Raw genomic sequence first — 27349 nt, 5'->3', positions numbered from 1 at the left:
GGCACCAATAGTGACCAGGCAGGGGTGCCCTCTCTCCCTGGGGCTCTTCGCCCTGGTGATTGAGTCCCTAATGATCCTAATACGTCAGGACCACAGAGTGAAGGGAATTCAGGTCGGGGTGCTTCGGGAGAAAATGTCGATCTATGCAGACGACGCCTTTCTGTATCTGGCCGATGTAGGTGTCTTCTTACAGTCTGCCTTGAAGATTATAGACAGATTTGGGGGGTACTCAGGCATCTGCACTAATTTGGACAAGTCAGCCCTTTTTTCCCTTCACCCCTCGGGTTTTGGGATAGACACTGGGACCCCTCTTCAGTGGGTAGAGGAGTTTAAATACTTGGGAGTTAAGAGTCCGATGGTCCTTGCAGGCTTACATGGAAGACAATTAGGTAGATTCAGGTAGAGTTAGGCTGACTTATCACTAGATAAGTCGACCTAACTCAGAATCTACGCCGACTTATGTTTAAGCGTATGCTCAAACAGAGATACGCTTAAACATATCTAAGATACGACGGTTTGCGCCGTCCTATTTTAGATTGCAATTTTTCGGATGGCCGCTAGGTGGCGCTTCCATTGCGGTCGGCGTGGATTATGTAAATGAGTTTGTACGCCGATTCACGAACGTACGCCCGGCCGCCGCAGTCGATTTACGCCGTTTACGTAAGGCCTTAGGCGGCCTAAAGTTATTCCACCTATGAGGTGGAATAACAATGTTAAAGTATGGCCGCCGTTCCCGCCGCGAGGTTCGAATTTTTTACGTCGTTTGCGTAAGTCGTCCGTGAATCGGGAGTTACGTCGTTTACGTCCACGTCGAAATCAATAGGCCCGTACGGCGTACTTAGCCGCAATGTGCACTGGGAAATGTAGGCGCCCGGCACATGCGCAGTAGCCAAAAAACGTCAAAAATGTGAGGTCAAGCCTCATTACCATTAAACACGCCCCCCTCCAACCCATTTCAATTAGGCGCCCTTACGCCCGCCGCGTTTACACTACGCTGCCCTAAGTAAGGAGGCAAGTACTTTGTGAATCATGTACTTGCCTCTCTTACTTAAGGCGGCGTAGTGTAAACACGTTAGGCTACGCCGCCGCAAATTAGCGCGCCCCTACCTGAATCTACCCAAATGTTTCTCCTTTAATTGTTCAATTTGGTAAGAAATGTCAGATATGGAAAACTCTGCTACTGTCGCCAGTGGGTAGGGTGAATTTACTTTAATGAAAATCGAATTTTTATCCTTTTTTCGGAATACCCCGATCCCTATTCCCAAATAATTTTTTCGCAGATTGGATAGCCTCATAACAGCTTTTGTTTGGGCAGGGGAAACCCTGAGACTGGCGAGGCGAACGCTTAAACTCCTCCTCTCTCAGGGGGGTTAGACAATGCCTAATTTTCAGCTCGCAGTACTAGTACTAGTGATGGTTCATTGGTGGTTTAGTCAGCCCAAATAGAACCCTGCGGTACTTTTGGAGGCAGCCATTTTGGGTTCATATGCGGCCTTGAGCAATCTGGTATACAGAGGGCCTAGGGCTCATATTGCAGTGACAACCCCAATGCGAATGACCATCCGGGTGTGGCAGCAGGCGGGGGCCGTCTATAGAACAGACTATCTAAGGGGAGTTAACATATTTTTGCGGATGGCTCTCTTTCCTCCTTTATGGGACTATGGGACAAATATGCTATCCCCGCCTCAATGACCTTCAGATACTATCAGCTTCGACACGCAACGCATGTCCAATTCCCCCGGCCCCCTGACTCTCCAGACTGACTCTATGGAATGACTGTCGATATCCAAAATTCTAGACACACCTCTCTCCTCCCTTTACATTTACCTCTCCTTGGCCCAACTGACATCTCTGACAAAAGTGTATGGTAAATGGAAGGCTGATATCCCAGGATTGACTGAGGAGGATTGGGAGGACTCGGTGAGTGGCTATATTAATACTATGATCTCTGCAAAGGATTGCTTCATCCAATTTAAATGTCTCCACCAAGCTTACTATACCCCTGTGAGACTAGCCAACATCTATTCTGAGATAAGTCCTCTTTGCTTCAGGTGTCGGTCCTTTCCGGGGAACATTCTTCCACATGGTATGAACATGCCCTTTGATCCATCCCTTTTGGGGGAGTGTTATTGAGACCCTGGGTGCCTTTGGAGATTGGTCATTCGGACTGAACCCAGCCTTGGCGCTACTTGGCCGTATGGAGGATGTTGTGGCCTCTAGGCACCTATGAGACCTATGAGAGAGAGCAGGAACTGCCAGGATTTGCTGCCCCCCCCAAAAAAAAATTACCACCAGCCGCCACTGCTCTTTACATAGCGCACTTCTGAACCATGCACTCTATACACAGCACAACCCTGAACTATGCACTCTATACATAACACACTCCTGAACTCTGCATTCTGTAAGTAGCAAACTCCTGAACTATGCATTCTGTGAGTAGCAAATTCCTGAACTCTGTTCTCTATAAGTAGCACACTCCTGAACTATGCATTCTGTGAGTAGCAAATTCCTGAACTCTGTTCTCTATAAGTAGCACACTCCTGAACTATGCATTCTGTGAGTAGTAAATTCCTGAACTCTGTTCTCTATAAGTAGCACACTCCTGAACTATGCATTCTGTGAGTAGTAAATTCCTGAACTCTGTTCTCTATAAGTAGCAAACTCCTGAACTATGCATTCTGTGAGTAGCAAATTCCTGAACTCTGTTCTCTATAAGTAGCACACTCCTGAACTCTGTACTCTATACGTAGCACACTCCTGAACTCTGTACTCTATACGTAGCACACTCCTGAACTCTGTACTCTATACGTAGCACACTCCTGAACTCTGTACTCTATACATAGCACACTCCTGAACTCTGTACTCTGTATGTAGCAAACTTCTAAACTCTGCACTCTGTACATAGAGCACCCCAGATACAACTGGCCTTTTAAGGGCGACCATACTGCTGATGCAGTCCACAATGAAATTGAGTTTGACACCTCTGTTCTAGATGGTAACCCGGAACGTTCAATGTGAAAATTGTTAACTTCAAGAACCTCAAGCGTTACTTACAGGTAACCATTTTCACATTAAAGGGAGGCATCCTTCAGAATGGCTGAGCGGTGGAAGATCAGTGCACTTCCATTCCTTGTCCTTTCCCTTTTTTGTGAACATGGGTGTGCCCTTCTGAGGACTTATGAGTATCAAAGAATTTTCGTACGAATTTCGCACCATTAGTGGGCTGCAGCAACAGCCGATTTTCGTGCGGCCATCAAATTTGAGGAATCGGACATGTTGGAAATTTTTGGAAAAACTAAAGATTTTCTGATCAATGATGGGGAAATCGTGCGAGAAATGTAATAAAAAAAAAAAATGTGCATGTGTAAGAAAAGAAAAATTCCTGGAGAGAAAAGAATATTCCTGGCCACGAAAAAAAAAAAAATCTGCAGCAACATGGCTTGGTCGGCCGAATTTCGGAAATCAACGGTGGCATCATCGGATCACCAACAAAAAAAACTTTCTGACATTGAAAAGAAAATTTGTTCGAAATTCGACCATGTATGGCCTGCTTTAGATACGAGTCAGATTTCAGGCATCCCTTGCAGCAAAAATGACATTTTTGGTGAGATACGTTCAATAGGAACACGTCTAAAGTAATGCAGGCCCAGCAGATATCCTCATTAGTGCTCTGCAGCTGCCACACCTGACAGATAATTATGAAACCACTCCCATTAGACCCACTTAGCACAGAGAAACACACGATTGCTTCAGAATAACAAAAAGGTAGGAACATGCAACAAAGGTTGTTTTGGGCTCAATTCACACCTATGCATGTTGCTTTTGAGCATTTTTGCAGTTCCTTTTTGCTGTGCTTACTGCGTTTTTCGACACGTGTTTTTACAGCGATTTTTTTACTTTTTACTTTTTTTCTTCTTTTTTTTTATTTTTTAGCCGGAAATTTTTATTATATTACATTTCCTTTAACAACCAGCTATAAACAGGTTAAAAAAAATGCAGACGGGGGGCGTGGTCTAGCTGCGCTGGAGAATGGCAGCTTAATTGCGTTGCTCCTGCCGCTACGGACTTTACCGGCTTTGTGGAGCGATATACTGCCCCTTTCTTGATCTCGTTTCGTTGTCAGTGAATTACCGGGACTCTTCTGACTTTGATTACCGACTTTCACAGTCTGGGTCCTGCTGTTCCACCTTCTACTTACCATTGGAAGTTCGGGCCAGTGGATTAATCATGGCTGAACCGGGATATACAGCTGGGAATGTTCCTCTACCGGTAATTGTTTCTGCTCCGACACCTGACTTCCATGAACCGGGAAACAGTTCTCAGGTTTTGTCACTACAACAGCCTAGCCTAAATTACCTCCATACAATAGCTGCGGACATTAAAGACACTCTATCTGCTGCCATAGCGGAACTGCGTGTAGATGTACGCGCCATTAATATAAGAGTGAAGGAGGTTGAAATTGTGACTGCGCAACAGAGCTCTGCAATTTTACATGTCAACCACAAAGTTGACTCACATACTCTTCACCTACGGAATTTACATCGGCAGGTAGAAGATTTAGAAAAAAGAAACAGACGCGGCAACATAAGGGTAGGTGGTTTGCCAGAAAAGATTGACACCGATCATCTTTTTGCTGCTGTATCTTATATCTTTAATGACCTTTTGGGCAGACCACCCATGACATCTATTAAAATGAAGCGTATCCATCACACGCTCCGACCTAAAGGAAAACCTTCTGACCCTCCTAGAGATGTCATTTGCTGCTTGTATGACTTCCAGCTGAAGGAAGACATCTTGAGAAATGCGAGGCTAAGACGTAATCTCAAACATGGAGATGCTGATATCCATATTTATCAAGACCTGTCTTACATCACTCTTCAGCACAGAAGTGATTTGAAACCTCTTTTGGATATGCTACGCGCGAGGGATATAATCTATATCCCTCTTTGGTTTATTGGCTACCAGTCAAGGTCGCTCTGTTCTTCTTAGAGTCCCTGAGGATCTACAAGCATTTTGCGATGTAATGGGGATCCCGTTAGTGTAAGTACCAGACTGGTATGCGGAATTTCGTACTACTTTAGACAAGAAGGACCGACATTCGTTTTCTGCTATGGAGACCCAAGCTACACGTCATCGCAGACGACGCTCTCAATCTGGTGACAGGTCTCGTGACGCCTTCAAGAATCACCATGGTGATCACAACTCCTCTGGTTCTCCCCGCTCGAGGAAACTCAGGCGCGACTACTGATGATTCCTTACGTGATATATTTATTTACTCCTAATATGATTGAGTGTGATACTTTTGTTACTGTTACAATGTCTTAAGTTGCATTTTCATTGTTGATACACTCCTTTGTTCTTTTAACTGTTGTGAGACGCGGATAAACTTTGCTACTCTGTTTACTCATTAAAAAACTGTTCACATGGCATGAAGTGATCCTTCACATACCTATGTCCTTCCCTAAACTTTTATTACACCGTGTTTGTTCTCACACATGCTTACTTGAGTCCTTAGTCCAACTGTGACACCCTTTGGCTGGTCCTCTTGCTATACTCAATATTTATTAATGCATGATTGATAGAACGATATTCAATCCCTTCTTTATAAAACACTGTTAGACGCATTCCTTTTCGGTTTCTCATTAACTTGTTAATGTTTACTGAATTACCTGGTAAGCTTTTTTTACATTTTTTTTGTCGTTCTACTTTTCAGTGTGCCCCTTTTTATTTTATATTATATATGAGTCCGTAGCGGCGGACACTCCTAGTTTTTATACACCTCTTTCTCCAGCTTGGTTATATCCAACCCCCAAGTTATAGCAGTGTTTGGGTACATTCTCTCCCTGAGTGTATCCTTCTGACATTGTTATATATTATTCTGCCACCTGAGTTATTCCCTGTGAAAGAACGAGACATTTGTTCTCTCTTTCTCTCAGTGGTTATTTATTTTGGGGGTTTTTGTTTACCCTCTCCCCCGCCTCTCCCCCCCCCCTTTTTTTTTTAAGAGTTCGTAACATTAATTGATTGATCAGTATCTAAACTATTAAGTTGTCTGCCATGCCGCACCTGAATAATACTTCTCACCCTCCTGGTATTAAGTTTTATTCATTGAATACTAAAGGTAAACAAAAGGGGAGTATAGCCTCAAGTAAAGGTTGATAATAAATAATAAAACTGTACCATCATCCCAGTTATGGTAAAGAAGGGGGAGGGTGGGGGTAAGGGAATAGTGGCCGAAGCTAAACCCAAAACTACCCACTCAATTGGTTTGTGGGGACTATCTCGGTACTATTTAAAAAAATTTAAACAAAATAATGTAAAAAGTTTATTGTATATAAATATTACATAAAAGTTGCGAAAACAAACAATTAATTGTACAAATCAGTGATTGGTCAAGGTCGACTAGTTTCGCAGGAATTGAATTACCGCTTCATCAGGACATCCAATCTATAGAGTAATACAAAAGACATTTACTCGGGTAAGCCACTACCATTAATTTTATTATTTCTCTTGAAATATATAATTTATTGCCGATTCATTTTATATGTTTTTATTGTATAAAAATGTCTTTTGTATTACTCTATAGATTGGCTGTCCTTGACCAATCACTGATTTGTACAATTAATTGTTTGTTTCGCAACTTTTATGTAATATTTATATACAATAAAGTTATTACATTATTTTGTTTAATTTTTTTTTAAAGCGGTAGTTCACCCTCCTTCACCCCATTATTCCATTACTTTCGGCATCGTAGCGCGAGCTACGGTATGCCGGTCTTAAATTTTTAATCCCCGTACTCACTGTGCTATTGTTGATTGAAGATTCTGACTCCCGCGGGGAATGGGCGTGCCTATGGAGAGGGAGGATGATTGACGGCCGGCTCTGGCACGTCACGCTCCCCGAAGACAGCCGGAGTAGGTCTCGGCTATTCACAGCGCCTGCGCACAGGCTATGCGCAGGCGCCGTGAATAGCCAAGCCTATTTCGGCTATTTCCGGAGAAGCGTGACGTGCCAGGGCCGGCCGTCAATCACCTTCTCTCACCATAGGAACGCCCATTCCCCGGATTCTTCAATCAACGATAGCACGGTGAGTACGGGCATAAAAAATGTAAGACCGGCATACCGTAGCTCGCGCTACGATGCCGAATTTAATTGTCTAATAAAAAAAAACTTTTTTTTTTTTTTTAACAGGGCGAACCCCCGCTTTAAATAGTACCGAGATAGTCCCCACAAACCAATTGAGTGGGTAGTTTTGGGTTTAGCTTCGGCCACTATTCCCTTACCCCCACCCTCCCCCTTCTTTTGAATACTAAAGGTCTTAATATCCCGGAGAAGAGATCTAAGTTATTTATGTTATTGAAAAAATCTAAAGCTGAAATTATCTTCTTACAGGAAAATCATTTTAAAACTAATAGTATCCCTTCTTTATATAACAAATTGTTTCCCTCTTGTTTTCACGCAACCAACCTTGTATCCAAAACAAAGGGTGTCTCTATTTTGATCTCTAAAAATTGTCCTCTACAGGTTCAGGATACATCCCTGGATGTTGACAGGAGATACGTATTTATTAAGGGCTCTTTATTCAACAAACCCATCACCTTGGCCAACATTTATGTCCCTAATAAATTGCAAATACCTTTTCTTAAAAATACTTTACAGCTCCTATCCTCTTTTCTCTCGGGGATGCTTATTTTGGGTGGTGACTTTAATCTGGCTATTAATCCTTTAATTGACACCTCCTCTGGTACGACCAGTATTTCATATAATGCCTTACATATTGTTAAAAATGTACTTAAAGATTTAACCCTCCATGACACTTGGCGCACTTTTAATTCGAACACCAAAGACTATACCTTTTACTCTTCTCCCCATAATAGTTATTCTAGGATCGACTATTTTTTCCTATCCCAAGACGACCTTGCGAACCTTGCTGACGCTTCTATAGGTCCTATGATTTTATCTGATCATCACCCTATCTCGTTTTCTTTGACGCTTTTTTCTGCTTCACCTAAATCTTTCATTTGGAGACTTGATAACTCACTGTTAAGCGATCCAATTAGGAGTGCTTCTTTAAATTCCACAATTGGAAAATTATTTTAGGGAAAATTATTCTGATGAGCTTCACCCTCTTACCATATGGTCTGCTCATAAATGTGTAGTTAGGGGTGAACTTATATCTATGGCTGCTAAAAGAAATAAAGACAGACAATCAACGATCAACCTACTTTCTGATAAAATCCATTCTCTTGAAAATAAACACAAACAAACCTTGGCCCTTGATACATTCCATGAACTTGTGGGCGCCAGAGAAGACCTACTTAATATACTGGGGGAAAAATCTAAACGTAATCTTGCATACGCACAAAAACTTTTTTATGAGTCCGGAAATAAATCCGGAAAGTTTCTGGCCAGGTCTATCCGTTCCAAAAAAGTTGCTAACACTATTCACTCTATCAATGATCCCACAGGTAAAAAGATTTGTGTCTCCTCAGAAATTGCGTGCCATTTTCGCTCCTTTTACTCTAAATTATATAACTTGCAGACTCATGCCTCTTCTGACCGGGATACTGATAGAAAGAAATTAATTACTGATTTTCTGACAGAATTCAGAATTCAGAAATTCCCTAGTACTTTTAAAATTCAACCAACAGGCCCGAGTATCAGAAAATGCAGTGGGAGAATCTTTTGTTTGATAAATTAGGTTTTCCATGTGAGCAATATGCTCAATCTTTCTTAACCATTCAGATATGGAAGGGGGATTCATTGGAAAAAACTCAATCCCCCTTCCATATCTGAATGGTTAAGAAAGATTGAGCATATTGCTGACATGGAAAACCTAATTTATCAAACAAAAGATTCTCCCACTGCATTTTCTGATACTCGGGCCTGTTGGTTGAATTTTAAAAGTACTAGGGAATTTCTTCAATTATATGGTACTTCTTAGTTGTCTTACGAATTCTATTTTTATTGTCATAAACTGATGCATCATTTCTGTACGTCTTATCATCTGTATTCCTCTACTTTTTTTTTTTTCTTTCTGCCTTCTTCTGGCTACATAACTATATATGAAACAGTTTTTAGTCTGTTTACTATGTGATTACTGTAATGCGTATTACATCCTTTATCTTTTGTTATACGTTGTGATTTTATTGTATGCAATTGTATTTATATTTTAATAATTCAATAAAATATTTGAAACAAAAAAAATGCAGACTGCAAATCGTGGTAAAAACGCGGTACTTGCGTTTTGGATTCGGGTTCATTGAGTTCTATTACATGCAAAATGCTGCTTTTTGCTGGAAAAAAAGTCCCCGACCCTTTCCAAAAACAGAGGCACAAAAAAGCATTGGGGTAGATTCAGATAGATTTGCGGATCTTTAGATCCGCGTAAATCTATCTGATTTACGATCCGCCGGCGCAAATTTGAGAGGCTAGTGCAGTATTCAGAAAGCACTTACCTCCAAACTTGCGCCGGCGGATCGTAACTCCCCCGGCAGAATTAAAATTCCGCGGCTAGGGGGAGTGTACAATTTAAATCAGGCGCGTCCCCGCGCCGATTTAACTGCGCATGCGCCGCCGGCGAAATTTCCCAGTGTGCATGCTCCAAATGACATCGCTAGGACGTCATTGCTTTCGGCGTGAATGTAAATTACGGCCATCCGTTTTCGCGACCGACTTACGCAAACGACGTAAAAATTCAAAACTCGGCGCGGGAATGATGGCCATACTTAACACTTCGGCTGCGCCTCCTAATAGCAGGAGCAACGTTACGACGAAACCGACTTATGCAAACAACGTAAAAAACTACTGCCGGCCGCACGTACGTTTGTGAATCGGCGTAAGTATGCAATTTGCATACTCTACGCTGACAACTACGGGAGCGCCACCTAGCGGCCAGCGTCAGAATGCACCCTAAGATACGACGGCGTAAGAGACTTATGCCAGTCGTATCTTAGGCTACAGTCGGCGTATCTAGCTTTCTGAATACAGAAAGTAGATACGCCGGCGCAATTTAGCAATTACGCGGCGTATCTATGGATACACCGGCGTAATTGCTCTCTGAATCCACCCCATTGATGTGAACATGTTCCATAGGAAACCATGTTAAAAAAGGTGTGAATGGAGCCTTCATCCTTGCAATGTACATAGATCACCCAGAAGGGAATGTTTTTTTCTCAACAAAAGTGGAGTTACGCTTTAATTGTTTATCACAAATTACTAGAAACCAATGATATAATCACTTAATATTGTATGGATAGACCTTAAGGTGCACTCAGACAAAAATTATCAAATTTCCCCTTAAATACTGTAATAGGTGTCTATTAATGCCGAATGTCCAGCACTACTCTGTCCTTCAATTACTGTTCGCTTTATAAGCACTTACAGTATATGATTCTCTTTGCATAGATGATGTTTGCATAAAAGACAACACTGTCAACTGAGGACTGGGTTGCTAAGCCAATGACGTAACAATTGCAGTAGAATTCTATGCATTTGCTGCTGGACCCAGAAGAATAGGGGGTCCAAGAGCTTTTTGGCAACACAGTGACTTATGCAGTGAGCAACAGCATCTGTCATATACATTTGGATGAACTGAATGTATAGAAATGTTGGAAACCTCTACATAGCCAATAACTGGGGCGAAGGGAGTGACATAATTACCCTGTGTATGCTCCGACACCATCCAAAACAGGACCAGATTCCACTCTCACCTTTGACTGCCTTAAAGATAATCTACCATTTTTTTTCCTGATTGGGCAAAGCTATTCTAGAGATTCGGGCAGCGTGTCTGGCCCTAATGGCCTGGACTTTCAGATTACAAGGTTTTCCCGTCAGTATACAATCCGACAATGCCACAGCAGTGGCTTACATCAACCACCAGGGGGACACCAGAAGTCACACAGCCCAGAGGCAAGTGAACCATATTCTGGCTTGGGCAGAGAAGCATGTACCTTGCCTATCTGCAGTCTTCATTTTTTTAGCCATATTCCAAAAATGGGGCACCCCGGACGTAGATCTATTGGCATCCAGGTTTAACAAAAAGTTGGAGAACATTGTGTCAAGGACAAGGGATCCACTCTCATGCGGGACAGATGCTTTAGTAACCCCTTGGGAGTTTTCACTGATTTAAGCGCCCCCCCCCCCCCCCAGTTCAGCTGCTACCGCGACTTCTACGCAGGGTCAAAGAGGAAGGGAAGCTGGTAATACTGATAGCCCCGGATTGGCCCACAAGATCCTGGTATGCAGAGATCGTAAGGTTGGCAGTAGTGGATCCGTGGACTCCGTCCCGTCCAGACTTGCATTCAAAAGGACCTGTGTTCCATTCTGCCTAAAGCCCCATACACACGGTCACACTTTTTTCCAACCAACTTAAAAATCTGCAAGTTTTCCAATTTGTCTGACCGTGTGTACGCTCCATCGGACAAACTTTTTCGGGTTTCATCCAACAAAAAGTTGGGTCTGCAAACGGACCAACTTTTCGGCAACAAAAGTCCGATGGTGCCTTGTCTGACCGTGTGTACAGCAATCCAACCAACTTTTGGACAAAGTGCAAATACGCATGCTCAGAACCAATGTTAAAAGCAACAAACAATAGCAGAAGTTAACCAAAGGGTGGCGGTAAAAAGCAGAAAATAGCAAAAAAAAACATGTGATGACAGTTTTAGAAAAGTTTGCAGAAAAGTCTGACTGTGTGTATGCTATGGGTGTGGCCGGACAAATCAATTAGGAAAAAAATCCAAGGGAAATTTTGTTGGATGTCTGACTGTGTGTACAGTATGAGCCTTTACAGTCACAAAGTTTAACGGTTTGGCTATTAAATCCCACATATTAAAGAGTTGGGGGCTTTCAAGCTCAGTAGTCACTACCCTGATTATTGCAAGGAAGCCGGCTTCCAGGACCATTTAATATAGGGTCTGGAGGTCCTATGTTTCTTGGTGTGAAACCAAAGGATGGCATCCTCAGAAGTATGTCATGAATGATGAATTCTTGCCTTCCTACATTTGGGGGTAGAAATGAAGCTAGCTGTTATAAAAATCCTATTTTTTCATCCTTCCTTGATTTATACATTCTTTATGTTATCAGTGACAGCAGGGAAGCTGTTTATCTACGGTGTAAGATCTAAGGCACTGCTGCCTCTGATGGAAGACTTGGAGATGTAACTATTGTGCTGCTCACTATTCTCCATGCTGTAGTCTCTGACATGAGGAAAACAAAGCCCTACCTCTACTAAGATTGCTTGCTTAATAAAGGAACTGGAATTCGCCAAGAAGTACTTGAGTTCTTGTCTATGAAAAAGAAAGCCTCAAGATTTGGCCTACTCGGACTGTAACTCCCAACACCAATGAGCTAAGCGGGCTGAAAATAGTGGTAATGATATTGACTATGAATAAACCCTGTTTAATTATTCATAATTCCCCAGACAAAAGCTTAGTTCACACTGGTATTAAGAGAAGGCGTTTGAGAGGCGTTTGACAAGCATTGAAAACGCCCCTCCAACGCCTATGCACAAGACATAATAGACAGCAAATTGTGCACACTAAGCGTTAATGTCACTTCGCTTCAAAATTGAAGCCTCATGTTGAGTCAGAAGCCTTTTTAACGCCACCCATTCAAGTTCATGGTAACGCGCCGCAAACTCTCTGGCACACGTTTTCGGCACAGTATTGGTGCGGTTGCGGCACGTTAAATTTAGTCACTTGCCATTAGTCACTTGCTCATTAAGAGCTACAAAACCGCAAATGGGGCATTTTACAAGCTCCCAAACGCACCTTTATAAAGCTCATTGACACCTGTCCCTACTAACGCCATACGAATGCTATAGGAGCGTTTGTTGAACATCAGTAATTTAGCCAAAAGTGAACAAGCCCAAAGTCTTTTTTTATCTTGTATCTCTTGCTCAGTTTTGTGAAGCTTGTGTAAAGGACATGCTGATGAGATTCTCTAGAACTTCCAAGGGAGGATGAATGACATTACATGCATAGGCAATACTCATGTCCAAGCCATCAACAAACCCAACTCTTAACCCCTTAAAAATCACCCGGAGTGCCAGATATTGGATATGGCCGTGGAAGTCACTGAAGCGTTCCATGTCGATGTCCATGTCACAGGTGTTCTCCTCATTTATGATCACGCTGGTTCGTGGACTTCGGATAAAGAGCGCGCTACCGCTCTCTGGATGTTGATCGCCGACCTGATGAAAGTTCGAAAGGGGAAAGGCCTGAAATGTTGACCCAGAGTAAGAACGATGATTGTGTTTTCTCCTCCGCCAATCTGGTCTATCTGGCGAGCCATGGAGGCATCTTCTTTGATGGAGTAGAAGGTTTTGCTAACAAATGGAAAAGTGTGTTTCTTCCACTGGACGTAGATAAACTTTTCCAGGTTAATGGCCAGAAGAGTCTTTTGCCAGGACTGCATCTCATCTTCCGTGTGATTGAAGTAATCCACAACTTAAAGAAGAAAAAACATTGTGGAGCAGTTTTAATGCTCATTAAATGCTACGAAACCGCAAATAGGGCATTTTACAAGCTCCCAAACGCACCTTTATAAAGCTCATTGACACCTGTCCATACTAACGCCATACAAATGCTATAGGAGCGTTTGTTGAACATCAGTAATTTAGCCAAGAGTGAACAAGCCCAAAGTCTTTTTTTATCTTGTATCTCTTGTTCAGTTTTGTGAAGCTTGTGTAAAGGACATGCTGATGAGATTCTCTAGAACTTCCAAGGGATGATGAATGACATTACATGCATAGGCAATACTCATGTCCAAGCCATCAACAAACCCAACTCTTAACCCCTTAAAAATCACCCGGAGTGCCAGATATTGGATATGGCCGTGGAAGTCACTGAAGCGTTCCATGTCGATGTCCATGTCACGGGTGTTCTCCTCATTTATGATCACGCTGGTTCGTGGACTCCGGATAAAGAGCCGTTCAACCGCTCTCTGGATGTTGGTCGCCGACCTGATGAAAGTTCGAAAGGGGAAAGGCCTGAAATGTTGACCCAGAGTAAGAACGATGATTGTGTTTTCTCCTCCGCCAATCTGGTCTATCTGGCGAGCCATGGAGGCATCTTCTTTGATGGAGTAGAAGGTTTTACTGACAAATGGAAAAGTGTGTTTCTTCCACTGGACATAAATAAACTTTTCCAGGTTAATGGCCAGAAGAGTCTTTTGCCAGGACTGCATCTCATCCTCCGTGTGATTGAAGTAATCCACAACTTAAAGAAGAAAAAACAATTATTCTTATTACAAAAAAAATAATGGTTGCATACCTTGCATATAACAACATCAGGTTCATCAGCATTACTGACTTATATAGAGTTACATAGGATCGACTGTAGATTCTCAGCCTATGCTACTAGAACATAGTAATTGCTATGGCTGAAATAGTCGCTACACATAGTAGGTTGTAATTATAACTGTTGGAGTCACGAGGGGATTTTAAGAGTAAAAAAAGAAGGGGAGAAAGAAAGGGGGAAAAGAGTGAGAGAAAAGCGTCATCAGAATGGTTAAATTACCACATCAGGGTGGGTCCTCCAGGCGGTGCCACAGCTCCCAGACCTTATCGTGGGCCTCCAATCTGTCTTGCATTCTGGCAGTCATTCTCTCCGTCAACTCCACATCCTTGATCCTGGCATACAGGGCTTCCGGGTGGGGGGGGCGTTTCCAGTGCAACGCTACCAAACAGCGTGGCGCTGTAAGGATATGCCGGGTCAGCTTCTTTTAAGGGGACGGGATTTTCAGTGGTGAAAGGCCTAGTAGGCAATATTTTGGGGTGCAAGGAATTGTTCTCTCAAGGAGAAAGGCCAGGCCTGGGGGGTTAGTTTGTTTTGAATGTCAAAAATGAAATAAATAGCATTTTCGGTTTGTGTTGCTCAAGAAACTACTGCTACTTCCTGAAAGAAACCTCATTAGATCACCAATCGTAAGGAGGGCAGCTCTGAAATGAGGAAGCAAAAAACTGCCTCCACCGACACACAGTGTAAAAAAGGCATGGTAAGTTAGGAATGGGGAAAACGTCAGTTGCAGGGAGACCACCATGCAATAATGGTACCCTGGCTGTATTCTGCCCCACTTCCATGTACTTTTGCTGTGTTGTATTTCACTAGTGTATTGGTTGTTATTGTTTTGGAGTATGCTGACATCTAGTGGTGGTTTTGGCCCACTACAACTAGTGCTAGTTGGTTTAGTCCTAGCTAAATGCACTCTACTTCTTCCACGTTCCCCCATCAGTGTTAGTTATTCACAGAGATAGGACTTAGGAAAGTCATTGTTTTCTTACACTTCATAAGACTGGAAAAACATCCTCTGTACTGCTATTATTTGATGTAATATTGTGTTGGATTCAGCTTCTCTGTGTTGTTGAAGAGTTAAGCTGCGTGTCGAAGGTGCCATTTAGTTGTGCCCATTAGAGTGAACAGTAACATAAAATGTGCCCATCAGCATGCCCCTTAAGAGAAAATGTGCCCATCATTGTGCCCCTATGTATATTACATCCCACATCCCTTGAGGGAGCGGAAGCCAGCAAAGGTAGCAGTCTTGCTGAAGGGGGCCGGGTGCACATCCTTCCCCACAGCCGGCGAGGAGTGAGTGCCAGGAGACACGAGAAAACATGCAGCAGGGGGCGAGTGCGCATATCACACCTTACCTCGTGGCCTGGCCTGGAGCTGCAAGATAGACAGTAGCAGGGGGGCGGACGCACATGCAATGTCATTGGCTGCAGTGATGCCTGCGGTCCCTGCAACCAATGGTGGTGGAGCAGAGACACTTCACACTGGCAGCCTGACGGTCCAAACAGAAGCATCGCTCGGTCCAGGTTTGGACCGTGGGCCGCCATTTCGTGACAGCTGGTCTAAATGAACAAGTCTATAAGAAGTGATGTAGGAACTAAAAATTCAAAAAAGATCTCAAGTAAGGAAGGATGACCTAAAGTAAGGGATACAATGTCTCTATATAATTTCTGAATATATTAATAAGGGCCCAGATTCACAAACGAGATACGACGGTGTATCTCCAGATAGGCCGTCGTATCTCTGAGTTGCGCCGTCGTATCAATGCGCCTGATTCTTAGAATCAGTTACGCATAGATTTCCCTTAGATCCGACTGGCGTAAGTTTCTTACGCTGTCGGATCGTAACTGCATATTTACGCTGGCCGCTAGGGGCGTGTATGCTGATTTACGCTTAGAAATATGTAAATCAGCTAGATACGCAAATTCACGAACGTACGCCGGCCGACGCAGTACAGATACGCCGTTTACGTTAGGCTTTTCCCGGCGTAAAGTTACCCCTGCTATATGAGGCGTATATGCGGCGTACCAATGTATGGCCGTCGTTCCCGCGACGAAATTTGAAAATGTTACGTTGTTTGCGTAAGTCGTCCATGAATGGGGCTGGACGTAATTTACGTTCACGTCGAAACCAATACGTCCTTGCGGCATATTTGGAGCAATGCACACTGGGATATGTCCACGGACGGCGCATGCGCCGTTCGTGAAAAACGTCAATCACGTCGGGTCACATAACATTAACATAAAACACGCCCCCCTGTCCCACATTTGAATAAGGCGGGCTTACGCCGGCCTATTTACGCTACGCCGCCGCAACTTACGGAGCAAGTGCTTTGAGAATACAGCACTTGCCCGTCTAAGTTGCGGAGACGTAACGTAAATCGGATACGTTACGCCGACGCAAAGATACATCGATCTACGAGAATCTGGCCTAAGGTTTTCAATATTTCCCTTCCAAGTGAAAAATCTCAAGGAAAAGAAAATCTCAGGGATAGGAGGGATGGAGGAAGGAAGGATGGAAGGAAATCTAAAGAAGTTAGGACCGAAAGTAAAGAAGGGAAAAAGAAAAACCCAAAGATATGAAGGTTCTTCTATACTTACTTTTAATATTCTCTGCAAAGTGTCTTATATATTGGCGAACTGTAGAATCCCCCATGAGGAACAGCTTTTTGCCCTTGAGAAAGTCTTTCAGCGTATCATTGTTGGTGAATTGTGTCATCTTACAGTGGATGGGCCTCCACACATTGTATGAGAAATATCCACTTGGGATGGGATAGTAGGATCCCGGGCTACACTTTTCAGTGGGTTCCTTCAGTTTTCCTAAATGGAATAACACCAAATATCAGACAGTGCATGTGAAATCTGAAATCAGACCTATTCTTTTTTTTTTTTTTAATGTCACAATGTACAGTATAAGATTTCCTATCATCTGTGCCCAGTCTTGCCACACAGAGTTAATCCAGCTCTGAGCAATCCTCTTTCATTGTTCAGTGAAATACAACAGACTTCCAGATAAAAACCAAAGTCCTTGCTTCTGAAAAAAAAGTGCACAATTCACATCCCCTCCCCTGTGTTTTGATTAAATGTTTTCAAAATATGGGGTGAGCCACAGTTCAGTGCCATGAGAAAATGCAACAGCCATCAGAATATACATAGAGCTGGAGGGAAGAGGGGAGGGGGATGTGAATTGAGCACTTTTTACAGAAGCTGTGTATGTCTGCAAGCAGTGCACGAGATATGTAAATAACCTGTCACTCAAGCTAGGACTTTGGTTTTTATCTGGAAGTCTGTTTTATTTCCCTGAACAATAAAAAGAGGATTGCTCAGAGCTGGATTAACTCCGTGTGGCAAGACTGGGCACAGATGATAGGAAATCTTATTCTCTACATTGTGACATTAAAAACATTTTTTTGGGGGGTTTACATCCACTTTAAGACACTGTTGCAACACACCTCGGTGGGCTCCGTACACAGTGCTCTTCGCCCCAAGCCCATCCTATTTTGAAGCCTATTAGAGCCTCTGGCTCTAATCACATGCTTCAAAATACACACCCCCTCGCCTATCCTGCAATTGTAATTCATGCGCCCAGCATCCTGAAAGGGGCCCGGGCATATGGATAGGGAGGGCACCGGAGGTGTTAAGGGGGGCAACGCCCGTGCGCCCACAATGCACAGGCCGCCCCTGCCAATGCCACCTTTAAATTGTGATCTAAATTCAGTAAATAGGAACTTACTGCCACAGCTGGCAACTTTAACGATTTTTAAAGGCTTTGAAACTTCCAACCCAACGTTTGACCTAAAAAATAAAAACAGTTTAACATAACATTTATTTTAAATATAAATAATAACGCTATTATTTATTTTGACATACTTGTATAGCACCGACGTGTTGTGACTACTTTACAGAGAGCAATACATTAGCCCCTGCCCTATAAGGAAGCTCACAATGTATTGCACCCATCACACAATACAGTCTAATTTCAAGAGACGGATTTTGAAACTGGATCATCTGAGTGAATCCTACAAAACAGGACAAACATATAGGCCCGGATTCACATAGGAGAGCGCATCTTTGTGCAGGCATAACGTATCCTATTTACGCTACGCCTCCGCAACCTTGACAGGCAAGTGCAGTATTCTCGAAGCAAAGTTGCGGCGGCGTAGCGTAAATAGGCTGGCGTAAGCCCGCCTAATTCAAATGTGGAAGATGTGGGCGTGTATTATGTAAATGTATTTTGACCCCACGTAAATGACGCTTTCTACGAATGGCGCATGCGCCGTCTGTGAAATTTCCTCAGTGCGCATGCTTTAAATTAACCCGCAAAAAGCCAAAATCAGCTAAAGCAGCCCAAAGGGTGGCGTCATCCGCATGGAACTTCCCCTTTATAGTGCCGTCGTACGTGTTGTAAGTCACCGCGCTTTGCTAGAGCATTTTTTTTAAACGATCGTGTGTAGGCAAGGCCGTTTTAATGATGAAGTTGAAAAAAAAATCTTTTTTTCTAGAGCCTGAAAAACAACGTATTTTACAACCCGAAAAATTATCGTGTGTACGCGGCATCAGAGTCTCTTCTGGGTATCTACTGCTGTCTGGGTACCATTGGGAAGACATCGCTACACTGCCTGTGAGGTCACCAGGACAGGTCGTTAGTGTGACTCTCTCCAATGGAGACTCAGACAGTAATAGAAACTTGACAGATGTTCTAACTGTTTGTACAGAAATAGTTTTGGCCTGGCTGCAAGCAAGAACCCAAAGCAACTCTCTGTGCATTGGTACACCATTTCCTACAGCAGGCTGCACACTTGTGTGTATTATTACCTGTTAAGAAGACGCTTTTCCACCTCTGTAAGATAGGAATGATCCCGGTTGATGGAATTCATATGGGTCAGGGCTTCACAAGGATAATTTTCAGGCTTAATACAATAAAAAGCCTCCTTATCCCTTTTATCGATGTAGGCGCAGACCTCCTCCTGGGTGTCAAGATGAAACCCACATTCGCTGTTGACGAAGCTTGTAGCACTTGTGAATTTTCCAGTGTACTTAATATTGGCAAAGCCTTGGTTCCTGCCACGCCATAAGGCAGAGACGGCCTCACTTGGGTGCATTAGGACTATAGATATGTGCACAGTGCCCTCCCAAAATAAGGTGAATTTTACTAAATACGTCCCATTATTATAATCTTGTATACTGCCGCTAGCACTGCTGTTCGTGTCAGGTGAGTATATCCTGGCTCTTAAATAATCACCGCCATATGTTTTTGGGGCTCCAGAATAATCGTATGCATCGACCCTCACAAGCAGTAGGTCCCCCACACAATATTTGTCTTTTGGGTTAACAACAGTCACTTTGGTGTCCTTCGCGCTGGTTGCCTTTTTAATGTTATCAATGGACACCTTGGGAATGAGAGTGTCAATCTTATGGAAAAGGTCTTCAATTTCGTCATCGGTTTCCGTTGGTGCCGGGGTGGGCTGTGTAACGCTACATTCATTTTGTGGTTTGCGTAACTGGCGCATGTTCATTTTAGGGACCTGAAACAAAAGTAAAATCATTTCATATGTATTTTTTTTGTTAAACAACAAAGACTGCTTCATCAATAGAGAACAATGGAGGGTTTGATTGAGTCCCCCTGAAAAACTGACAGGACTTGATCGGTCGGTTGTGTGAAAGTGGCCTTAGGCAGTTGTTGCCAAAACATGAAATCAACTGAAAGATATCTCCTCTTTTCCTTTTCTTGTGACTACTGTGGTCACTAGGACAAATATCGAGGGTAAATCTCACCAGTAGGACACAGACAACAATTAACCACTTGCCGACCGCCTTACGTATTTTAACGGCGGCACTTTAAAGATGGATATCTCGGTAACGGCAGCAGCTGCTGCCACAACCGAGGTATCCATCTTTAGTGCCAACGGTCCTGTAAACGATAACAGCGGTCTCCGCGGTGGATTCGCCGCGAGATCGCCGTTATCGGTGGCGGGAGCGGGCCTCCCGCCGCTCTCCCGTGCCCTCCGCCGCTTACCGGAGCCATCGGTAGCGGCGGAGGCGATCGGGTCCGTTCGGCACCTGTGTGGGGATGCGACTGAGGGAAAAATCGCCCCCACCCGTCCCCATATCTCTGCTGGGCGGAAGTGACTTCAAAACGTCAGTCCCGCCCAGCGTCTTAAAGCAACATTTTTTTTTCTGTCATTTGAAAAAATGACAGTTTAATTTTTTTTTCTTTTTTTGCATTTAAGCCTAAATATGAGATCTGAGGTCTTTTTGACCCCAGATCTCATATTTAAGAGGACCTGTCATGCTTTTTTCTATTACAAGGGATGTTTACATTCCATGTAATAGTAATAAAAGTGATATTTTTTTTTTATTTCAGTGTAAAAAATTATACAAAAAAATTATACAAATAAATAAAAATAAATAAGAAAACAAAAAAAAAATTTTTTTAAAACGCCTCGTCCCGACGAGCTCGCGCACAGAAGTGAACGCATACGCGAGTAGCGCCCGCATATGAAAACGGTGTTCAAACCACACAAGTGAGGTATCGCCGCGATCATTAGAGCGAGAGCAATAATTCTAGCCCTAGACCTACTCTGTAGCTCAAAAAATGCAACCTGTAGAATTTTTTAAACGTCGCCTATCGAGATTTTTAAGGGTAAAAGTTTGACGCCATGCCACGAGCGGGCGCAATTTTTAAGCATGTCATGTTGGGTATCATTTTACTCAGCGTAACATTATCTTTCACAATATATAAAAAAATTGGGCAAAAATTATTGTTGTCTTATTTTTTAATTCAAAAAAAATAATTTTTCACTAAAAAAGTGCGCTTGTAAGACCGCTGCGCAAATACGTGTGACAAAAAGTATTGCATTGACTGCCATTTTATTCCCTAGGATGTCTGCTAAAAAAAAATATATAATGTTTGGGGGTTCTGATTAATTTTCTAGCAAAAAAATTGTGATTTTTACATGAAGGAGAGAAGTGCCAAAATAGGCCTGGTGATTAAGTGGTTAAACCCTGGCAGATGTTATAAATCTTCCACACTCTATCTAAAATAAGACCAAAAATGTTTTAGCCCATTAAGATATAAAATAACCAAATCAGCTTTTATGCCAATATTTACAGTGCCTTAAAAAGTATTCATACCCCTTGAAATTTTCCACATTTTGTCATGTTACAACCAAAAATGTAAATGTATTTTATTGGGATTTTATGTGATAGACCAACACAAAGTGGCACATAATTGTGAAGTGGAAAGAAAATTATAAATGGCTTTCATTTTTTTTTATAAATAAATATGTGAAATGTGGGGGGTACATTTGTATGGCGCCCCCCGGAGTCAATACTTTGTAGAACCTCCTTTCACTGCAATTACAGCTGCAAGTCTTTTTGGGGATGTCTCTACCAGATTTGCACATCTAGAGAGGGACATTTTTGCCCATTCTTCTTTGTAAAATCGTTCAGATTGGATGGAGAGCGTCTGTGAACAGCAATTTCCAAGTCTTGCCACAGATTCTCAATTGGATTTAGGTCTGGACTGTGACTGGGCCATTCTAACACATGAATATGATTTGATCTAATCCATTCCATTGTAGCTCTGGCTGTATGTTTAGGGTCATTGTCCTGCTGGAAGGTGAACCTCTGCCCCAGTCTTAAGCCCCATACACACTATCAGTTTTCCTGATGGTTTTCTCTTCAGGTTTACCAAAACCATCTAATATGAGGTCAAACCTTAAGCGTTTCAATTTGAATGCAATCAGGCAGGTCCTTGTACTACATGGTTTTGGTAAACCTGAAGAGAAAACCAGCAGGAAAACTGATAGTGTGTATGGGGCTTTAAGTCTTTTGCAGACTTCAACAGGTTTTCCTCCAAGATTGCCCTGTATTTGGCTCCATCCATCTTCCCATCAACTCTGATCAGCTTCCCTGTCCCTGCTGAAGAAAAGCATCCCCACAACATGATGCTGCCACCACCATGCTTCACGGTGGGGATGGTGTGTTCAGGGTGATGTGCAGTGTTAGTTTTCTGCCACACATAGCATTTTGCTTTAAGCCCAAAAAAGTTCAATTCTGGTCTCCTATGACCAGAGCACCTTCTTCCACATGTTTGCTGTGTCCCCCACATGGCTTCTCGCAAACTGCAAATGGAACTATTTATGGCTTTCTTTCAACAATGTCTTTCTTCTTGCCATTCTTCCATAAAGGGCAGATTTGTGGAGAGCACGACTAATAGAGAACGAAGCCCCCGAAGTCTGCCTCGGTCCCGTCCACCACCGCCGCCATGTCCCCTCATCGCTATTTCCTGTTTTCGCCACTCTGGCGTTGTGATTGGCTGGAGCATCGATGATGTCACTCCCACGCATGCACAAAATCACGGCAATAACCCCCATAATACCATTGACAAAAACTGCACTTTCATCGGCGCCTGTCATTTCTGCAAATATCTCCTAAACCTGTTAGGTTTGGGAGATATTTGTTGCACCTACAGGTAAGCAAGGAAGGCAAGGAAATTTGGCGTTTTATATTGTAGGTCTGTCATTTTTAGAAATAACTCACTTAAATCTGACCAAACAAGATTCTAGTAGGCATCCCGGGTATGACATTTTTTTAAAAACAAAATTATAAATTATAATATAATAAATAATTATAAATAATTATAACAAATAATAATATAATTATAATAAAAATTATTCAATAATGTAATCAAAATCACTGAAATTTGCTCAGTTGCAGAATTGTTGCTGTCATTATTTTTTTTTTTTTATGACGAATTTCCCCACAAATCGCTATCGCACAATTCTGCAAGTGATTATAATTTATTATCGCTGTTTTTTAGCTGATCTAAAACTATTTTTGACATAAAGGGACACTTTTGGTTGCTATGGACAATCTACAGTTTGCAGGGAGAAAGAAACGTTTTTATTATATAAAATGACATGCATGACACTGGACAGACCACTAGGGACAAGGGGGGTGTGTTTTTTTTACATACAGTACTGTAATCTATAAGATTACAGTATACTGTATGTATAGTGTTTGTTTACTTTTTTTAATTTGGCGCCGTTCTCCGTCCCCGTGCGTCGTAACGTCGCAGGGAACGGAGATCGGCGTCACACAGAGGCACTGTGTGAATCGAGCGAGGTCCCGCTCGCTCACACAGCGCGGTGGCATCGCTGGATCCAGGGACAGGGTAAGTAAACCATGCCTGTGGATCTAGCGAGGCAAGCCCGAGTCTGACTCGGGGTTACCGCTCGCAGCAGGAAAATCTAACCCCGAGTCAGACTCAGGAATACCGCCAGGCAGGTTAATCTAGGCTTACCTGTAGGTTAAAGTGGGCTAAAGGGGTTTACAACCACTTTAAAGCACCTCTGCGAATAGAATCAGTACTTGGTGAGTTCAAGCTATCTGATGAGGATTGTCCTCAGTGATTATATCTGCTTATACAGGCCAGGCATAAAGGTCTCGCAAGAGATAATCGCTTCACAACAATCGGATTTAGAATAAGGGAAGAGCTAGACCCTCTAACCAACGCTGTATCTTGGCCTAGGCCAACAAGGACCAGGCCTAGGGAAGCTCTTTGCAGGGGGGCTGCATTAAAAGAGTCCCCACCGGCTTGTGCTACACTTCTAGTGTAGCGCCAGTCTTATGAGGACTGGGCCGCAAGACAAATTGGTCTGGAGCCCCCTTAATGTGGCTTCACTGCTGCCAGTATGATAGGGATGGTGCAGACACAAAGGACACTGACATGGTCACCTATACCTGGCAGGTAGGTAGTAGGACTCTGATGCAATCCTTTGCTTGTGTCAGTTGTACATATTAGGGAAACTTAATTGTATTTCTGTTGATTGCTGATGAGAAAAATAAACAGATGGAATTTGTTCCTGCCCCCAATTCTTCCTTTTCTCACAGCCTGGACCACATACCTTCATCACTGTGCTACATTTTCTGCTGCACCACTGGCATGGTTATATCCTCTTAGTCCTCCATAAATTTAGCAAAAATTTGTGCTTAAAGTAGAACTACAGGCCAGGGCTCGACAAACGCCGGGTGCCAGGTCGCATTTGCGACTAGAATTAGCAACCTGGCGCCTGGGGTGGCACAGCTGGGGTATCCTGTCTCTGTGTGCATCACCCAACACCCTGTTTATTTTCCAACATTTTAGCATTTTCCACAGAACAACAAGTAAGGGGATATCTTAGAAAGGCCCAGGGACAACTGTCTAAGATAGGAATTCCCCTTACTTCGGGAGGTTTCTTCCAGCTTTCTATTGTACCTTTTGGACAGGAAAAAAAAAGGGGAATTTCCCAAATGGTACACAGACAGCAAATGAACATGAATGTGGTGTATATTACCTGCATATTTTTCAGATTGAACATGAAGAAGAAAATAGCGGTTACCATTGCCATTATTACGACCAATCGTAGAGACGGCTTCATCTTGCGCAGAGCAGGAGTCTCCTGGAGGTTGAAAAGAAGGAGAAAGCATTATTTTTAGGATCTAAAGATTCCATCTCATGCTAAGGGCATTCTCTACTGGAAATAGTGTTGGTTCGAGGGCAGGCAGCATTAAGATTAGTGAGATCATCTATCCCGGAACTAGCACTGTTACTAGCAGTCAGCCTCCAAAGCTGTACAGGGGCCAGTTTCGTAATAACTTACTTCGTCCAGGGGCTCCTGGCCCCCTGCCTTTGGCCAATCATAGCTCTCACAGCACACCGCGCTGGGATTGGCCAAAGCTTGCAGATTGGCGGCCACCCCCCCAGGGCTCTCTGCCACCACCCAGTGCTCTCTGCCACCCCCCCAGTGCTCTCTGCCACCCCCCCACTGTCAAGAACAAATCTCCTCATTCTCAAACGCGGTGACGTACAACACATACAACGGCAAGGGAAGTTCGATTCCACTGGCACAGCCCTTGGGGCTGATTTTGCTAATCTCGTGTTACCGCGTGTTAGTAAAAGTTTGGTGACAGACGATTTGCACTTTTCAGACTGTTACAGCGTGACGAATGTGCTATCTCCATTACAAACGCTACTTTTACCGAAGGTTCGCTCCCGTCTCATACTTTATTCTGAGCATGCGCGGGTTTCCAAGCATACACACGAACGTGTTTCTCGTCGAAAACCAGCCCGACGAGGAAATTGAGACTCCCGTCGAGGAAAAAGAGAACTTGTTCTCTTTTTTTCTCGTCGAGTTCCTAGACAGTTTCCTCGATGAAAAACGTACACACGACCGTTTTCCTCTGCAAAAAAGCTCTGCCACCAAGTTTCTTGATGGATTCTGTCGAGGAAAACGGTCGTGTGTACGAGGCCTAAATGTGAGGGGTAGATGACCGCACCAGCCAAGCAGACACTGGCTGGAAAAAGCGCCTAGAGGCGATTCAGTTTGCATGTGTAGCGCTATACAAGTCATTCATTCATTCAGATCTGAAATGAGGGGAAGCTCTGCTGATTTTATTATCCAATCTTGTGCAAGCTAAAATGCTAATTTTTATTTTCCTTGCATGTCCCCCCTCGGATCTACAGCAACTGAACTTCCCAGTGCACTTTCAGTGCAATTTCAAGTGCACTTTGCACTTGTAGTTTCCACTTGTAGTGCAAAGTGGATTTGCCTTTAGTTAATAAAATCCCCATTGTGTTTTTTTTTTTTCAAAATGGACGCTCTTTTTTTGTTTATAGCTCAAAAAATAAAAACCTGCAGAGATGATCAAATACCACCAAAATAAAGCTATATTTGAGGGGAAAAAAGGACGTCAATTGTGTTTGGGGACAGCATCGCACGACCGCGCAATTGTCAGTTAAAGCGACGCAGTGCCGTATCGCAAAAAATGGCCCGGTCATTGGGCAGCCAAATCCTCCGGAGCTGAAGTGGTTAATAATGTGATTTAAAACTTCAATAAAAATCTACTGTCAAAAAAGCAAAAAATATATAAATAAATAAACGAAAAAAACAAAAACAACCAAAAAAAACATAAAAACAAAACAAAAACAAAAAAATATATATAAGACCTCTGCATCAGAAAAAAAAAGTATGTTCCCTATTCTATGAAATTTTCATGACAAGTGGTGACATTGGGTGGGAATCAAAGAAAGCAACATCACCAAAAAGCCAGCCAAAGTCTATTTATCCCAAATGTGGTCTCATCTCTACATAGAAATAATTTCACTGTAAAAGAAATGACAGTGCTCAATACTTACTAAAGAAAAATAAATACAATAAAAAAAAATAATAATAATAATACAGTTCACTTACCATATCACAGGGTCCTATCATTGTCCTGCAGGACCGCTGGATAATCTGGTCTGGCAGTCCTTGCAGGCACTTGGCTGACTGCTCTGTACTGTTTCACAGCTCTGCCTGCAAAGGTCAGCATGTTAAGAATGTGTATTAAGATGCTTGTGGCTCAAATCAGGTAAAACCTGTCATTTAAAAAAAAAAAAGGCTAAATGACACCAACTAAGGGAATCTGTGGGCTGGTATTAGACTTGTGAATACTGTACAATGCATATAAATCAACATGTTTTAAAATAAACAATAATACAAACTAGACATGTGCACACTGAAATATTTTGTTTCGGAATTTCGTTCGGAATATACATTATTTAGTTACTCCCGAAATTCGTTTTCAATTATTTTGTTTCGTTAAAAAATGCATTCGTCCGAAAATCCGAATTAAGTTTGAATCTGTCATTGAAGGCTCATGGTGTCTGTCGAATGCTCTAAGAAGATTCGACGGAGCAGCTAAGCTGTACAATGGCGCAATCGTACATTTCCGGTCGAATGTTCCGCCTACAAGCTATAGAAGAATTCTAATGTTGTATGACACTAGTAATAATTATATTTATAAATCGTATTTATCGGCGTATACCGCGCACTTTTTTCCCCTTAAAATCAGGGGGAAATTGTAGGTGCGCGATATACCCCGCCGATCCCCACTGTCTTCGACATTGTCCGACACTCTCCAAACTGAGCCGATTGTACTGCACGCTCGGCTAGGCTCGGCTAGGCTTGGCCACGCTCGGCTCCGCCCGCAGCAACGCGAGAGGAGACGAGACAAGCCGAGACAAGCCGAGAG

The 27349-nt window shown here is 42.9% G+C and overlaps 1 protein-coding gene across 2 annotated transcripts; it reads right to left on the bottom strand.

The window, feature by feature from the left end:
• Positions 1–12594: 12594 nt before the first annotated feature.
• Positions 12595–26626, bottom strand: LOC120943204 (NXPE family member 4-like). Of its 2 annotated transcripts, none has more exons than XM_040356378.1 (6): positions 26527–26626; positions 24631–24735; positions 19106–19815; positions 18024–18085; positions 16892–17110; positions 12595–13448 (listed from the first exon to the last, which is right to left on the bottom strand). In XM_040356378.1, the coding sequence occupies exons 1-6, from the start codon at positions 26545–26547 to the stop codon at positions 13129–13131; spliced, it is 1437 nt and encodes a 478-aa protein (XP_040212312.1). In that variant the 5' UTR covers positions 26548–26626; the 3' UTR covers positions 12595–13128. The 2 variants fall into 2 exon arrangements, with proteins under 2 accessions (XP_040212312.1, XP_040212311.1); XM_040356377.1 differs by lacking the exon at positions 12595–13448 and adding an exon at positions 13491–14219.
• Between the last annotated feature and the right edge of the window lie 723 nt (positions 26627–27349).

Source organism: Rana temporaria, chromosome 6 (genome assembly GCF_905171775.1).
Source record: "Rana temporaria chromosome 6, aRanTem1.1, whole genome shotgun sequence".
NCBI lineage: Eukaryota > Metazoa > Chordata > Amphibia > Anura > Ranidae > Rana > Rana temporaria.
The sequence above is the reverse complement of the archived record's forward strand: the minus strand, read 5'-3'. Positions and strand labels throughout refer to the sequence as shown.

Coding starts and splice junctions, on each gene's coding strand:
- LOC120943204 (XM_040356377.1), bottom strand. CDS start 26,547: ATGATAGGACCCTGTGATATG. Junction 24,736..26,526: donor TGATAGGACCCTGTGATATG/GTAAGTGAACTG, acceptor TTCAACCTCCAG/GAGACTCCTGCTCTGCGCAA. Junction 18,086..19,105: donor GAAAAGCGTCTTCTTAACAG/GTAATAATACAC, acceptor TTTATTTTTTAG/GTCAAACGTTGGGTTGGAAG.